Source organism: Molothrus ater, chromosome 2, assembly GCF_012460135.2.
Source record: "Molothrus ater isolate BHLD 08-10-18 breed brown headed cowbird chromosome 2, BPBGC_Mater_1.1, whole genome shotgun sequence".
In the NCBI taxonomy this organism is placed as follows: Eukaryota; Metazoa; Chordata; class Aves; order Passeriformes; family Icteridae; genus Molothrus; species Molothrus ater.
The window spans coordinates 25,389,183-25,407,659 of record NC_050479.2 but is presented as its reverse complement, the minus strand read 5'-3'; the positions used below and the strand labels follow the sequence as shown (position 1 = coordinate 25,407,659).

At 37.6% G+C, this 18,477-nt stretch overlaps 1 protein-coding gene across 5 annotated transcripts in view; it reads right to left on the bottom strand.

The window, feature by feature from the left end:
• The window catches only part of ARHGEF7 (Rho guanine nucleotide exchange factor 7), a 116,530-nt gene that overhangs the window by 4,749 nt on the left and 93,304 nt on the right, over positions 1 to 18,477 (bottom strand). For 4 of the 5 annotated variants that reach the window (XM_036384079.2, XM_036384054.2, XM_036384090.2 and 1 more), the window contains 5 exons: positions 17,725 to 17,818; positions 14,826 to 14,915; positions 11,472 to 11,648; positions 2,169 to 2,268; positions 1,488 to 1,542 (listed from right to left, as the gene is read on the bottom strand). In XM_036384079.2, coding sequence (XP_036239972.1) covers positions 1,488 to 1,542; positions 2,169 to 2,268; positions 11,472 to 11,648; positions 14,826 to 14,915; positions 17,725 to 17,818 — 516 coding nt within the window. The remainder of the gene's footprint in view (positions 1 to 1,487; positions 1,543 to 2,168; positions 2,269 to 11,471; positions 11,649 to 14,825; positions 14,916 to 17,724; positions 17,819 to 18,477) is intronic. The other variant, XM_036384070.2, reaches the window with a different exon arrangement.

Here is an 18,477-nt window from a genome sequence, read left to right as displayed (position 1 = left end):
ATTATTTTATGTAGGAAGAGATTTAAGTTAAGTCTGCCAATTCAGGACCAGCTCAAGTGTATTGCCTGTGGAACAACAGCTATGAAAAACTGATGGAAGCTGCCCTAGGAAGGATCCCACTTTGCAGTCTGGTTCCTACACCAGCCAGGACACCATGTACTCCCAGAGATCCTTTATCCAAGCCCTTGCCATCTCAGAGATTATTTCTGCCCCTTCTTTGGTTGGCAGCATCAGAGCAGTGGACCAATAAATGCTTTTAAGAAGAGATTCCTGAATTCCTGATATGTTAGAAAATGAAATCAGGCTTTAATATGTTTTAACTTGAAAGATGTAAGATTCTGAAGAACATCTATTTGGAAAGGCACCAGAAAAGAGAGCTGTTACATGAAGCTCAGGAGAAGGTGACTTTTTATGTAAGCGTCATGGAGCTGTGCAGAGCTTCAGTGAGGCTGCACATTTATTCTCCGTACAAAAGCAGGAGGCCAGCAGGACTATTAGTGGGCTATTACTGCTGCTTTTATTATATGAATTGTGTTTTTTTAAAGACAGCCAAATTCAGCTCTAACCTGGGATACTCATTCTTTATATGCTGAACCCAGCAAAATTTAAGTATGCAACACATCAACTGTCCTATTTCAAGGAATATGCATGACATCCCTAGAAATACTAGGCATGGTTACAGATGACAAAAAAAAAAAAATCACATTTATAGCCCCAGACCTGAAGAAATTTGAACACAAATCCTATTTAAATTAACACAAGAAATTTTATCCAACTTCTGGAGTCAGAGTGGTAAGCAAATTCACACCTTGCATAGTAAGGAAAATCCAATGCTTCTTCTCACCTATACATTAAGCCAAGTCTACATGCAGCACCATTAACATGGTTAAAACAAGCTATGCCCTGATAAAGTGATATTTTTATTTAATCATGGTGGATATTTAGAACAAGTGACAAAAAAGCACCCAGAGCTATTGTGAAGCCCTGATTAAAAAAAAAAAAACAACACGTGATAGGCACTGAAAAGGACTCTTGTCTCTAGAAATGAGCAGTTTTAAGAACTGATCCATAGAGGTGTTCAGGTTACTTTAAGACTGTATCATTTTAGAACTATAAATATCTGGTTCTATTTAGGCCTTTATTAGTGTTCTCGAGCAACTGTGATTTCTCAGTCTCTGTAATCTTACTTTGCTGGTGATATAGCACAACTGAATTTGCTTAACACTTCCACCATTTCAGAAACTGCAATATCCAAAACCAGCTTAGTAATTCACTTCAGAGAAGCAGTCCTCAATGCTATTCTCAAAAGTCTGATAACAACAACAGGGAGTGCTTTTTTGCAAATGATATTTTACATTTAAAAGAAAATCTAGGCCAAAATTCAAGCTCATGACTTTTAAAGTGAACTTGCAAGCCATATTTAGTTTTATAACAAGCCTTCCATCTTTTCTTTCTCCATGTTGCTATAAATGTAGCAAGTTACCAACCTGTCTTAACTCCTGTACTTCATCCTTTAATGCATATACTGTGTCAACAAGGCTTCTAAAATGAAAAAAAGAAGATAATCTGTAACAACAGTTTTCAGAAATACACATCTAAAACTATTATTAGACAAAACTGTTTAATGAAATGCAATTAAATAAAAAACACCCCACACCTAATAGCTAATTTCAGACCTGTGTTAAAAAAAATACCTGTCTGTAATCCTTATTTATATTCAGTAAGGCAAGGACTTGTTACCAGCTTCTGTGACAAGAAACACCTGTCAAGCATTTATGGACCTCCGCTGGTTTCTGTATTAAAGCTTTTTAGAACAGAACTGTAGTTTCACTTCCAATGTACACTTTACCAAGAAAGTTGAATGACACCACAGGCTAACTAGAAGGATGACACCAATTTAATACTGAAATCTGACAGCACTTGGAAAAACTATTTGTAAGTGAAGCACATCACTTCTTGGCATGGGTGGAATAGCTTGCACAGCGTATACAAAGAACCAGACATTTAAATGAAGGCCAGCTGCACTGAGAGGACTGGCAGCATACTCCAAACAGCTCTATTCCAACTACAAACACACCACACCCAGCCTGCTATAATGGGAGACAGGAGGAGGAGGAAGAGTACAAAGTTTACTACTTTAATTCATCATTCATTAAACATTTTCTTACTTCTCTTCTATAACAGTCTGACCATTACTTTTAGTTTCTTCTACAATAATTTTTTCTTCTTCTGGAAGCAGGACTTGAGGAGCTGATTCTTTACGGGAACCTGTTGTAAAAATAAATTACAAAGTGAGCAACTCACAAATATCCCTGGGGCATTTTAAAGATTATGTTTTCATTCACCACATTATACATCCCCATGACCAAGGTATGCCACTTTCCATTTCTCCCTTCCCTCTACACATGAGTTACTGACACATTTTTTACTTTTGAAACCACAGCCTTACAACAACAAAAGGTTGTGTGACACCCCTACCCCACTGGTGACATAACTCCCGAGTCATGGACGGGGATGTTACACTGTTCAAGGAACAGCGCACTATTCAAGCATCAGTAAAAGCTGTGCAAATTCCCCACAGCAGATTGAGAAAGACATAGCTGTGTTTAAATAACAGCAATTTAAGTGTCAAGGACAGATTCTGATCTCACACTGATACAAATCCAAGATATAATTCTGCTCTAAACCCACTACTCTGTCAGTAAGGAGCAGAATAGTGGTATCAAATGACACAGCAACTAAAAAAAAAGAAGTAAAAACCATTTTCCCCAAGACACTGTAAGCATCCCACTTTGTGTGTGCACACATATACATGCAAATACTCTTACAGAGAACCTTTTAATCCTACAATACATTCCTACCAAATGACACACACTCTTTGTATTTAATAGGTGTTTTGAAAAGCACTTCATGGTTTGATGATAAAACTCAAAACATTCCAACATCTTCAGAACTTTCCACATATTACAATTTATAACATCAAAATAAAACATAATTATAAAAATGTAGTTCTGACTAGAAAAACTACAACTCAGAAATGTGCATCCACCCATAATTCTATAAACATTATTCGATTCAGCTGCAACAGATTACAAAGGTTTGGGTTTTTTTTAAGAAGGTCTGTAAATAAATTGGTGTCTAAGCATTTGTTCAGAATTCAAACACTGCAGATAAAGCACTGAAGTTCTTACATTTTTTAACTAAGACATCAGTTTTAACAAACAAGGTACACCTGTCACAAATTTACTGTAGTGAACTTTCATTAACCAGGAATTTCTCAAGTCTCATACAGTTGAAACTGATAACTTGGTACTACAGAGCACTTGCCTGCCCAGAGAAATCAGTGGCTGAACAGCTGCTTTGTGCTAGCAGCACTTTTCTTTGAAGGTTCATGGTAAAATACAAAATATTAACAAATAAACAAAAATGTTGAATAAATCACAATAATTGCAAAATATTAACTTCCCAAACAGCTGCAGTCTTGAGTTCTGAACAGTGAGCTTGTAGGGATCCTATCTTAGCTGTACATGTTTAGCTATTTAAATTATTTTAGCAAACAATGACAAATGTCTTTAATGCAGAAAAAAGTTTCCTTAAGCTTACAGTAAAGATCTAATGTATCAGTATGTGATTGTCATAATTATATAGACTAAAGAGAACAGCAGATTTGAGAAAGGATCTTGTCCTCAAAAGCTGTAAGTTCTTCTTACGGAGCGAAGAAATCTTTTAAGGGTTAATACACTTCCACTTATTTTCCAGGAGGAACAACCTATAAAACAAACACATCCAAATTCTGTAGGGAGCTCAAGGACACTTCCCTGTTTGTGCTGTCAGCCTCTGTAAAAAGCTCTCATGTTTATTTCAGTTAATTGCTTACTGCTCTGCTTTATTAGCCTGGCAGCTACCACAGAACTGAATTAAATGTTGTATTAGGAATTAGTTGGCAGCAGCTGCTACCAGATCACTGCATTTTGGGTCTCTGTACTGATGTGAACTGTACCTCAGCCCAGCACAGGCCAAGGAGACAGTGACCAAGGGGAGAGAACTGGCACAGGTTTCTCACCCGTGACTCCCATCACCCAAATGGAGCACATGTTTTTCCCTTTGTACAGAGCTGCATCCAGCTGCCAGCCTGGGCAGGGTAATGGGTCCTTGCAAAGCACAAATAGCATGGAGGAGACAGCTTGACAGCAAATGTCCCAGCTGTTCAGTTATACACACACATGCATGTGAAGCAGATGTTACAGCAGCACATCCTGATGGAAGTACAGCAGAGCACAGCACACAACACTGCACAGACACACAAAGCACTTCACCAACATTATTATACACACAAGGAGACCTGAGGCTACACAAACACACCCAATGGAACACTGCTGCTGCCAACACTGACCTTCCTGTGCCACAGGACAGTAACCACTGCGGAACACAAGTTCCACTCCTGCCTTCACTGCTCCAATACCCGTGGTCATACAAACCCTTATCTGTATGTCAGAACTCTTGCTGCTCTTATGGTTCATACTTATGTAAAAACCCCCACACTTTCTTTCCTTGATCACAGTTTGGGTTTTGTGAGCTTTGGAGGGTTTTTCTTTATTGCAGATTTTTTTCCTAAACCCCACAAGCACATTCTGAGTATCAAAGGTACAAACACACATCACATCTATCCTGCCACAAAGGATCTGGTCATCAAATGAGTACGTGCACAGTAACACAAGACATGAGGTGTCAAGTTCTAAAGGCAAAAGAAAGCTATTTCTAAATCCTGCTTTTCTGCACCATTTATGCCAGCAGCGATCCTTTTTTTAAAGGTTTTGGGTTTGTTTTTGGTTTTTTTTTTTACTTTTTGCAATTACACATCTGGAAGTAACTTCAAGCAGAGTCATCACTGGCACTCAGCAATATCCCCTAAATTCCACCTTGTGCCATCATCAAGTTCTTTAGGCCTACACCCTGTGCAACCATTTCCCTCTGTAAAAGCTACAGCTTTAGGACATGAAGAGAGGGTTGTGTTACAGTACAGTGGGCACTTCCCACTGAATTAATACTGAAACGACAGTCTGGGAAGTTTGTACAGCTCAGATAATCCTGAACACCTTTGAGACACACTCCACATTTTCATGAAATAGGGTGGAAGAATCAAATTACTTTAACTTGCCATATCTGCTATTCCTCTATTCTAAGCACCCAAGTTTCACACTGTATTTTATTACAAGACCCTATTCCAAGTCAAAAAGGCCAAATGACTATATTTAAATTGACCTCAACTGCCCAATTCACCTTGAGACAACATAACAACAAGTACTAGTCAGTTAGCTTGTAGGGATTTTTCAAGTGGGGATTTCTTGTTGTTGGTTTTTTTGGATTAGTTTGGGTTTGGGGGTTGGTTTGTTTGATTTTTTGGTTTTTTTTAAGATGGGCACCCTGCACCCCAAGCTACACAAAACAGGGTTTTATTTGGTTTGCAGGTTTTTTCTGGAGGGGGTGGGTATTGAAGGAAGTAAGGTAGATGGGAGGAGAAACTATGTTTGACAAACCCAAACAATTATTTCAACATTAGCACGTATCAACAAATATCAAGGCAAAATAAGTTGCATAACTTCTCAATAGAGAATTCTTAAAACCAGGGTCTTGGAAGAATGACCCCGCTGTTTAGAAGTCTGTTGAGTAATTAAAGCAATTAACTGACCACTACAATCATGAGTCAATTAAGTTTCCATAAATGAAATTCCATGATAAAAAAGAAAGCTATCTATTCAATATCAATACCTCTCAGCACTAGAGCGGAGAATAAGAATTACAATGCTTTTTGACAAAACCATACTCTAAATTATAGATTTAGCAAATTTAGCCTCCAGAGTAAAGCCAGGAACAACACAGCCCATTTGACATTCAGAGCAGGGCTACAGGCCTTAGTAATACCCCCTACATTATGTGGTAGAATACCTGAAATACAAGAATAGGCCCCTGAGGAACGGCCCCCTGCTTTTTGTTTGCAGTGTCTGATCCCCTTTCCAGCTAAATCAATCTGTCTTAAACAAGCAAGCAGTTCTGAGCATTTCTATAAATAAGGAAAGCTGGAACCTGTTTGGGTATTTCCATGGTTAAAAGATTTCATAACAAAAGTCCAGTTTATACCTGCCTAAAACAGGTAGAGTGTCACTCCTTGCCCTGGAGTATGGTCTTAACACCAAACCAGGAAGAGACTGAATGTCACAGTGGCTCTCACTGATGTCTGTTTGCAATCATAACTCACAACCTCAGCCTTTCATTCACTCCCCCCCAAAAGGAGCATGACATCTTACAAAATGGTTGACACAGAGTCAACCCCCTGCCATGGGCAGAGACACCTTCTGCTAGACCAGGCTGCTCAAAGCCCCATCCAAACAGGCCTGGAGCACTCTCAGGGATGGGGCATTCACAATTTCTCTGGGCACCATGCTATTTTTATATGGCACCATCCTGGCTCCTGACAGAAGCCAGGCTTCAGAAAGAGCTGTACTGGTAAACAGCCTGGTCCTTTCTTTTGAATCATTTAGCAAACAAGTATGAAGGGAGTTCAGAAGTTTTGTAGAAGGAAGAAAGAAAAGGGGGATGAAATTCAGAAACCTTTCTGCTTTAACTGGATATTAAATCTCTGCCTAGGTCCAAAGACCATGTCTGTCAGGAAACATTTAAGCAAAGAGAAAAATGGAGGTGGTTATTCACATTATCTGCTAAAGTAGCTAATCTCAGGGCATCAGTTAAAAAGACAGCTCTCCCCAGTCAACCAAGAACGGTTTCCTCCAGCTGGTGAAAGGGAGGAGAAGGCTCATAGAAGACTATGAGTGTCCTAATTTAAGGTACGGAAGTGAGAGGTGTGGGCATGGTGGTAATTTCAAGAAGTGCACAGTATTATCTGAGGCCATGAGCAAAGACTCTGTTGCATGGCTGTTAAGTATTGCTGTTTTCTTCACTTCTTCATACCTTTACTCTGATTAGGAGGGGTAAGGAGGGGAACAGGGCAGGGATAAAGGTCAAAAGTTTGAAACAGTACTTTATACAGTTCTGTTTTTCAGCAACTTCACAAGCTAAGAAGCTCTCAGAAATTAAATTTACTTGAGTTTCAATGACTGGAGTGTGACTTGCCACTGAAAAACAAGTGTGTGCATACACAACTGTTCAGATCCACCATTAACCACTGGCATGTACAGGCATGTACTTTTCTTAGTGAAGCAAATTTTAGACAAAAAAAATTACTTGTCATTTTAAATATTCAGTGTGCCACTGCATTTGTTGTATTAAATATGTTAAAGCAGATGATCAGACATGCCAAATTAATCTTCTCTTTCTTAATAAATTTTTCATGAGGTTCTAATACAAACAATTCTAAAAATGCTGCTCCCAGACTCTGCACGTGTTGAGATTTAAAAATTGGAAAAATCTGTGCTACAGATCTGCCAAAATCAAAAGGGTATCCTTTATTATCTTTGTAAAGAAAACACAAATCAGAAGCCAAGTATCAGCTAAACTTTAGATCACTGTATAAGATACATCATTGTATCTTATATATATTTGCAAATTCTTGGGAATATTAAAAAAGATTTGGGCATGAAGTTGTTTTGTCTTTTTTTAACCAACAGAATCACAAACAGGAATTAAACCCCACATGACTCAGATGACTGATTTAGGCAGTTTACAGCAATATGCTTAGATGAGTAAAATGGAAACAAAGTGGACCAAAATATAACTTCATATGTGTTAGTCATGTAAGAACAGAATGAATAGTTTGAGAAGACAGATACACCATCTAAAGACATGGAAGATCCCTAAGACAAGATTTGGAAAGAGCTACTCCACTAAACTGCCTGTATTTCACTAACCAATGCAAGAACTTCCAAGCCCATAGCTGCAGGACTAGAGCTGCTACAATCATAGCAAAACAACGTTATGACCTTTTAATAGAGAGGGGTGGTTATTAAATTTATTCTGATGTAAACATTTTTAGCACATATATTAGCTTACTGATTTGTTTAAATTCACCCATATGTAAGCAACTTTTAAGCAGAAACATTAAGTATAACTCTTGCTTTTAAAATAAAAATGTTGTCATATTAAATCATGAAAACACATTATATACACCCTTAGTATATTAATAACACTTCTTTCTGACAATAGGACCTGCAGAAGTAGATTTTTGATTGTTCCAATAATTCAGCCCATGCTTCTACTGAAAATATACCAACAAAAAAAGACCCCACAAAAAAAACCAACAACAAAAAAACCGCATGCCAAAAAAAAAAAACCAAAAACAACCAACCAACCAACAAAAACAAACAAAAAAAAAAAACCTAAAAGGACCAAAATAAAATCAATTTAACAGGAGAGGAAGGCAACAGAAAAGCAATCTATAGATGGCAATGTCTCTGAAATTATTTTTACAAAAAAGAGGATATAGAAGAATACATACTTCCCATTACACTGAATTTCCTGTAGATGTGAACTACATTAAACAAAGATTACACACTTATGTCAGAAAAGGTCTTTCATGTCAGCATTTGATTCCTCTGGGAAGAAGGGAGGAAGAGAAAGCAGGCATAGGGAGAAGAGGATGTGTTAAGTTACAAGTTCTGATGTCCTTTCCCCCTGTGTAATAATTAAATATTAAAGTCACAGTCTAGCAAATGCAAAATTTATTTCAACTGTACATAACAGATGTCCTTTTCATATAAAACAAAACACTTAATTGATATATGCAACCACAAACAATATGCATTACTGTACAGTACAATGAAACATTCAGATATACATCCATTTTGCATTTTCCAAAGGCAGTCACCTACTAAAGATGGCTTCTCCCATTCACAAATGAAGTGCACAATATATATTACTCTTTCTATGTTTTACGTCACTATATACACATTACTGTGTTTTGGCAAGATTATGCAAAACACCCAATCAATACTGGCTGGCTTCAGCTTATGGTAAGTACTAATTTATATGGAAACACTGCATAAGCCATGAGAAGAGGGCCTGACAATGGCTTGAACCTACCTTCCAATTCAGGTTCTCCATCCTTCCAGTGTATTTGTAACTGTACACATACAATTTACAGAATTGCATAAACATAAGGTACTGTTATTACCATGACTAAAGTTCCACAAAAATAGAAACACTGAACCTTTGGACTGAATACCATCATTTCCACATTTGTCCTTTTTTTTTTGTTTGTTTCAAGCATTTTGCATTAATACTCCTGATCAGTTCACAATAGTTTACAGCCTGTAACATTGAAGACGTAGAATGGTTTTAAATGTGCTGTGATGTTAATATGAGAATACACAATATGAGAGATCCTAATTATGATAGTACCTAATGACATAAATGCTACAATAATTAATGGTGGTAAACTGTCAAAGCTTTGGTGCATAAAAAGTCAAAATCTTCGGATCTGGATAACAAAACTTTCTGTGTGATAAGGAAAGTTCAAGTGCAACAACTGTATTACAAACTCATATTTACACTATATAACATGAAACAGACATAAAAGAATTATCATTTATCCAGTGCAGAAAACATTATTCAACTAGAACACCACATCATAAGAAACAGGGCAAAAAACAATCCGTACTTGCCATATATGTTAAAAAAAACCAAAACAAAAAAACTGACTGAAAAGAAGAAGGGAGTGAAGTGGGTTACAAATGTGCTGTGAAATGATATGGAGCACATCTACTTATCTCATTCTCTAAGCAAGACTCCTCCCTTTGCAAAAGGTTCAACATACACAAGTTCCTGGTCATTACATTAATATATGACCAGCAGGAAAATGCACCCCTGAAAACCCTCCTTGGTAAGCACTACTGCTTTTGTTAGTAACATTACAGAATGCTAACAACAGTGAGAGAAGATAAAGCAGGGGATCAAACAAGACTGAACATAAATTGAAGACATGAAATGCCTTGAAACATCTTCTCCACACTGACCACCTTCTGGAATCATGCACTCCTAGCAATTGCAACTTTCTGATCATGTGACCTGCAGAGAGGTACTGATTACCTTTTAAACAGTGTGATCAAGTTGCCAGGCTGCAGTTAAATTTCATCACAATTACTCTGAACTTGTTCATAGAGTAGTATCTGAACACTGGATAGTATGATAAGGGTGTTGGCACTTGGGAACCCTGTCGAAACTGAGAACTGTTTCTGTCCTTTCATCATTTTCACCACACTTTTCCCTAATGCTTACCAAGATTTGGAAAACATGCCATTTTCGTTTTGATGCCAATTACTTTAACAACAAGTCAGAGCACACACACACAGTTCACCCCAGCAGTGCCCCAGGTGCAGGTTTGAGACCTTCAGCTGTGCACAGCATGTCACAGTTCTCTGAAAAAGCCAACATGACTGTAAGTGAAGAGCTGCTGCTGAAAACAAACCTGCTTATGAGAGAAGTTACAAGACACAATAAAATCTGTCACAGACATGCTCCAAACAGTACAACCCAAAAGCCAAGCATTCTATTATTCAGAACTTCAAGCAAGCCAATTTGATCACAGTTGTACCTAGAGTTTCAGATGCTGAACACTGGAGCCTCCATCAGGGGAATCATTTTCCTCTCGTCTTTTCAAGAAGAATGGTCAATTGAGAGTTGACAGTTGTGTATTTTAACAGGCAAGCAAACATCTAAACCCTGCTTTCTGCCACACTACTGCACACAGTAAAGTGACAGTATGACCACAGGTAACATGAGAGTACCAAAACACTGCATGTAATGAGCATGGACTGCCAGGTTTTCATGACAATTGCTGGACTGGGGTGGGGAAAGAGCAGCAAGGTCCTTCATATAAACGTTTTAAGCAATGAGCAAAAGACAGCAGTATAAAACCAGAAATTTTTATGGATTAGCAAATGCTCTTCCAAACAGGCCAGATATGTGAATATCTGAATGATTTTACAGCTCTTGTACTGCTAATTTTTAAGCTGCATTTCACTTACTCTACCAGCTATGTATTTTGTTAATAATATGTAGAAAATCCAACCACTACCACTAAGGTATTTCCATATAGCTGGCACTCAGCTCTCAAACCAGTATGGCTTCAGTACAAAATATAAAAATGTGCTTATCCAAAATAAAAAGAAAATAAAGGACCTGTTACTACACTGACCAAGTTAAAAGAAAAAAAGACCATTCAGAGCTACAAATTAACATCTGTCAGTTAAAAAACCCTCAAGAAGTATCATCCTTAACAGGATATACACTTTTTAGAATGACTTATTTGTACGTGTACTGAATTGACAATAGAGCCTTCCACCAGGTATAACTGAAGTTTCAGGAGCTCCCTCAGAAGTTGTTAAAATATCACATTAAAGAGACAAGGAACAGCAAGAAAACATCTAAGAAAAGCAGGCTGTGATACAACAAGCATTTGTTAAGAAAAAGCTCAGAAGTGCATTAGTTCTGGTGAGAGATATATGAGCAACAGCTCTTACGAGATGTAGACCCCATTCTGTAACTATGGGCTGTCCATATACTGTCATAGTCAGAGTCTTCTGAGAGGTCTGAAGGCTCCAAACGAGAAAGGCTACTGCGACGACCCAAGGAGTCTAGACTTGATTGGTCATCATCAGCCAAGACGTGATTATGCATCAGGTCAGTGCCTTGCCATGCTAAGGATGTATAGGTGAAATGAAATGGTGGATGTGGATAGGCAGAGGTGGGATGAGGAGGAGAACGTAAGGAATAGCCACAACCAAACACATGAAATAAAAGCAAAAAGGTGATGGGAAGAGAAGGAAAAGAGAAAATATTGTTAAAAAGGCACCAAAGTTGGGTTTTTTCTTTTTTTTTTTCTTCAAATTTGTTTGGGGTTTAGGTATAAATTACACTCAGCATATAATGTTTGAATGGTTACAATACAATTTTGAAGTGGTTTTTAAGTTTCTAGGCAGTCTCAGTTGAGAATTTTGAGTAACAAAATATTGTTTGAAAGTAGAATTTTTTGAAGAGGAAGTCAGGTTCTTTTGAAATACAGAGTCAGTTCTGGTCTGGGGAGGATTTGACTGGGCACAGAGCAGTAAACAAACACAGTAAGCCAGCATGATCCAGCACCAATGTGAAAAGCAACAGCCCCTTCCCCATCACGTATCTGTACCTCATCCTTTCCCTCCCTTGCAATGACACAGTCTTTTGTACAGCTGCTTCATGAGCCAGGTCAGGAAACAGCTTCAGATGAAAAATCTTTTGTAGGGTTAGTTTTTTCAAGCAGGTAATTTTCCCACCAGCTCACAACACAGCCAACAGAAGTGCTTGTGTCACCACTGTGAAGAGGAAAATGAAGGGGGAAAAAGAAAAGCAAAAGTTCTCATGCAGAGCAGGGCTGCTGATTACTAAATCAGCAGCAACATCTTGCACCCAAAAAATGTCAAAGCACATTTTTTTCTGTGCCCATACCCCTTGTTATTTGTTAAACCATGTGGCAAATTAACTCAGAAAAACATGGCCAAGAGCCTAACAATGACACAGCCTAGCCCATTCTGAGCCCTCACACACCTCTTGCTACATGCCTGAGTCCATCTCCCCGATTCAATATTTTTAGATCTCTAGGGTCATTGGTCAAACATAGTAAGGACAGGTTTTTTAATTTTTCAAGGCCTGGCAATATCCAAGGATTGAAGCCATCTAAGTGGCCATGTTATGAGCCACCATACACATGATATTGCAGAGGATTTTAAGTCTTCATTTGAAACAGAAATGCAAAATAAGCTCAGTGTACAAAAAGTGCAAGAAAGACAGACTCTGCTCTTTCATTTCCATCTACCTACACAAATTAAATCCCACTTTTTCCCCACCCAAAAAACTGATAAAAAGCTGCTTTGCTACCTCTAATACCACACCTTACCAGTTTGCACTGGTGCCATAGCTCTGCTGTACTGACACTGCCAAAAGCAGCAGATTAAGGTGCAGTAGGGGAATTGCCCAGTGAGTGCTGTCAGGGACAGGCAGAATATGAACTGGGAGGTAAGAATGGAGTATGTAAAAACCAGCATACTTCACAGATGACAGGCAACTCTCTCATTCTATTATTCTACACTGACTACTGCTCCAACAGAAGCAATTTCAGCTTTATTGGTTCTTCCCCCATTTCCAATTCCAGTTTACAAATGGACCTTCTGAAACCTAGTCTTAGGTGACAACACTATGCTTTCCAAACAAAGCAGCTGTGTGCCTAATCAATAAAAAATTGTTTCTTGCTGCAAATAAGAGCAAATAAAAGAGCTGACTTCTGATGTATGCAATGATACCCACAGCACTATGTATATTTCTTAAATATACATAGACAGGAAAAATAGGCAAGCAAAAAAAATCATATCCACTTCATATCTGCACACACACACACTACTGTGCAAGTGCAAATGTTTTCCCAACCATTTCTTGTCACATTATCCTTGGAAATAACAGAACACAGTTGAGGTGTTTAAACAGCAATCATCTCACTTGATTTTGTTTGGAACAACAGCATATCTTCAGAACTTTGAACTCATTCATTCCTTTTATCCAATTAAACAACTACTGAAATGACTGTAGGACTGTAAAAAGATTAGTATTAAAAAAATAGTAGTAGTAGCTGACTTCATGATCTTGGAGATCTACAGTTCATTAAGACCCAAAAATTAAAATTAAGGCTTTTTTTGTTACTTGAGAAGTGTTTACAGTCTAATATAATTACCATATTCCCATAGTAAGTTACATAGGAATACAAAGTAGCTGTGTTTTTTTCAAGGTGGCAATAGCAAATAAACATGTATTAGGAAAATTCAAGAACTAGGTATGCAATTGTGCTTTAAGACTTCAATTGTCAGCACAAAGTGCTTTTGCTGGGAAGCAAAGCAGGCCTAGAGCACTGTAGGCAGCAGTAAGAGTGATTAATGTTGCAAAATTTAAACATCTTTAGTGGACAAGAAGTTATGATGTCCAGCCTTCTAGTTCCAGCAAAACCAGCCAAGTACCTCAAATTCATTACACTGTGTTCCAAGGATCTCCAAATTAAATTTGTATTCAACAGTGCAAAAAGGAACAAAGGCAACAGCATTTTCTCCTTCCTTGTGTAAATGGAACACATGCTGGTGGACTCCCCTGCTTTGAGCAATGTTTTACTTACAATACAGAGGAACTCCACATGGCAACCTTGATTTGGATTAAATGAAGTAGGACCCCAGAGGCACGTTACAGGTTTTCAATATGCTAGGTATTGATCTGAGAAACTAAAAATGGCTTTAAGCAACACACATCTGAGAACAATTTCTCCTGAAATTATGAGACGGGATTAAAATTTGTAATTAATGCTAAAAACAACTAGTGGCAATAAAATTAAAGAAATTTTTATAGGTCTAGGTTACTTTTCCATGGACGAAGTCTTTGTTGAACAGAACACATCAAAAATACAGTCCTCCAAAATTACAATGACTTCTTCATTTCTCCTACTTACCAGCTTCTTGAAATTTATCCAAAAGCATACTGATTAGCTGTTATATTCAGTTCAGACATCTCTTATTCATTGGTAAAGCTTTAGTAAAATTTTAAACCATGACAAATAGCTACATTTAGGTTTTTGTTGTTTTTGATTGTTTCAAAACACTGAAAAAATGATAGCCTCTAACCACGGTCCTTGGCATCCAATACATAAGCACCTGACATTGATGTTAAACCAGAAACAGGTTATTATTATTTGCAGGTCCAACTTACTATTTGCAAAGGCCTGAGAATATACAGAACTCTCTTTTGCAAACTATCTTATTGATGTTTTAGCTAGAAAGTATTGAAATAGGTAGAAATGGCTAACTTACTTGAATTTAATGTCTGACGTGTTTTGGCACTTGTGCAATATGCTTCAATGACTTTAAGAATTTGAGCATCTTCTTCTAAAGCAGCTGTACCTAGAATCAATGGGAAAAACAGAATCTTAAACGTGGGCATGTTTCTTAATATAGAAAGGCCTTTGTAAATCAGTACAGTTCAGTTGAGTCCAAAGTTCAGCCTAATCAACCATTTAAAATTGTTTTAATCATACCATTTTAAAAATGAAACTTCAATGAACAAAAGTAACGGTCTAAAAAGACAAATACTATTTTGAAATGCTTAGAAATAATTCAGTTCAGAGTAACCACCCACACATTCAAGAAATTTTCTGAGCATCTGATATTGTACAGAATGTGTTTTGAAGGGTGAGGACTCATTCTAATCCAGTCATTTTACTGAAAAAACCCTATATATTGAAGTCATTATATAAACACACAATTCAATATGCATACTATTCCATTAATTTAATCAACAAAATCAGGGAACAGAATACTAATTCACAGAAAACATCTTGAAAACTTTTTGCATTTGTGTGTGCATATATATGTGTTTGTATATGTGTGTGTGTATATAAATATATGTTAAAAACCAGATTTATCCCCCCAATAGCACGCAACTGAAAACAGAACTCAGAATTAACAGCATAACTTCAGTGCAGCATGGAGAAGGGAACATGCTGCTATCATGTATATATATCTGTGAAAAGTGACTACTCTAAACTATTCAGACTTCAACAGAAATAGCACTAGTGAACAAATTTAACTAGTCAAGCTTAACATGGCAACATTTTCCAAAAGGTAAAGCTCCACAGTAAATCTCAGTGGGTGACTCAGTAAAAATAGTGTCAAATTGTTCACTCACAATAGAGTGAACCTCTACCTCTACCATTATTACTTTAGATTAAAGCAGAAGTCTATGTGCAATAAAAGACAATCTGTTGTTTTAAAAGCATTTTTCCTCTTTTCCTGTGAAATAACTATGTTTGAAGATTTCCTGCTACATGAATCTGAGGAGCCTTCAACATCAAAATGCAGTTGTATTCTCTGCCAGCCAATGCATCCTGTTGGGTTTTGTGATTTATCATCACCAGAACAAAGCCAACTTTCCAAACATTTGTTGGGACAAGCTAACTACTGCAGAAATTATCTTGACCCAATATAATTTTCCTACAGCTTAAGAGATGCAGGAACTCTAAAGTATGGGTTATCCCTCTTTCAAGGCAGGAAAAATAATTGGATTTTGTAGTTACAATGCAGCACCATATAATTACAGTGGCAGGGCAAATAGTAGACTTCTGAAATAGCATCTTGAGGGCAGTCAGTTGAAACATCTCAGTTCTTTTGTCTGTTGAAATGCTAATTTGACACAGCAGTTCTCAAAACATAGCCCATAAATCCTTTGGATCCCTGAGAAGGGAAGTAACAAAACCCAGACCTCTCTATCAATGCTTTAAGTTTGACAGAAATAGGAAACTTTTACAGCTCCACAAAAAAAAAAGTTGAGAATGTTGAAGAAACACTAACAGAAGCTTCTAATTACTGATTAGGGAAGATGAATACCAAGAATATGTAAGAAACACACCAAAAAATATCTTTCAATAAAAGTTATCAAATCAGGAGAAGAACAGTGTATTTGCAAGCTACAGACTCCTTCCTTACCCCAAGTAAAAATCCTTAACTCCTCCCATTGTGTTCTTTAACAATTGCTAAACCTGCAAGTTGACAGCTTCACCATCATCACTACAACTACTGAATCTCCACTCTCCAACTATCATCTGAAATGATACTGTACTATAGTACTTTCATTTTTCCTAAACAAATACCTTGCTGTAAGGATAAAACATCCTGAACTACAACATCCACTTGCTCATCCATGAACAGAGAATCATTGTACTCATTACCTTACCTTTTCCACATGAAATTCACAGAACATTCAGAAGGACTAACACCTCAAGACAAAACAAGAGCACCCTGAGGAAAAGCTTTTTCTCTCCAACTCTATATAAGCCTGTGAGAGACAACTGCCACAATAACACTCGTCCTGCACTGAACACTCATGGCACAGACTCTTAAAAAGCCCATGAGCAAAAGACAGACACAGAGAAGCAAAAGCTACAGCAAAAATCTGTCCAATAAAACACCCTGTCTTTTATTGATACAAGTAATCGGATTATTCATTCACACACATTTATCTAGGGAAGAATTACAGCAACACTGACAAGTGAATACTGTGCTTGCTTGATAACATTAACACTCCCTCCACTTCAAATTATCCCAACATCCAGATTTTGACCTCTCTCTTTCTGTACATTACTAAGTCTCTCTCAGATCAGTGTTTTTCTTCATACTTCAGGCAACCTAAATATCTGCAATTTATTTAGATACAGACATTATTTACAGGAGATAAGAGAAGACTGTTGGATCCTAGGAGTGATTGTGGAAGCAACCTCAAATCAGCAGCAATAACCAGCTTTCCAACACCCAGGACAACAGAAGCTCCTAGCAAGACCAACTTAAGAACACAGCTACGAAGTATTCTGCATGAGTGGTTCAGTATCTTCACCTTGTTGCTTACAGTACTAAAAGACAGGTTTACCTCACTGAACTTCACCTGGCTCTCTAGTGAACCTCCCTTCCTCCTGTAACAAACAGAAATAGGCACTTGACAAGCAGACATCCACTGCAGCAATCAGTAAAGCTCTGTAAATGCCATCACAGCAGAAGATGACTATAACAAACCATCCTCTGGACATACCTACTCCTGTCCCCTGACATGAGAGAAGAAACCAGGCAACTTGCTTACACTTACACCTAACTCTTACAGAAATTAAACTGATGTTAATTCCAGTCTTTGTGTTATGCAGATATTTGCTCAAGTCTCTCTTACTTTTTCTCAGTGCAAACTCTTCATCCGATGGCTTCCGCTCTGGCTTGCGTTTGGGAAGCAGCTTTTTCATGGTTTTAGGGCTTTTACTGAGATCCTGTACAGGAAAAATAAAAAGTAGAGCTTCTAGACAGTATTTCAAAAATTTAACTTCTAAGATGCATGCAGGAATTATTAACTAAAACCCTTTTAACAGCACCAAAATTCAGTTTACTAATGCTTTTTTGCCATGTTCAATTCGCTTGAATTGGCTGATTTCCTCTCTACCCTTCCTCCAATTATACATAACACCAAGTATTTTATCTGTTCTATTAAGAGAAATATACATAAAACCTGCTGCAAAGGCACTCAGCCTGTTTGGGAGCTAGAGTGAAGAGAAGAGGCAGGAATACATTGACAGGTCTTTTTCCTGAGCAGTTGAAGAGACAACTCATTTCACTTGTCTGCTGGGAAGCAAGTAAAAGAGGGACCTAGCAAGGAAGCTTGGCAAGTACTACACTCTTCAAAGCCAAAATTTGTAAAAGTCTAGGTCTGTTTTTACAGAGGTCTACAGGAAAAAAAAAAACCCGAAACCAACACAAAAAACAAACAAAACCCACAAACAGCAAACCCAACAGCATTTCTGCTCAAAATGTGGTCATGGTAACTTATAGGAACAATACTAAGTTTCAGGAACAAAAGGAAGATGCTGGTCTACCCTTTACCTTAAGGATACAATACATGTTCTGTGAAAACACAGAACAAGAAAGTAAAAAG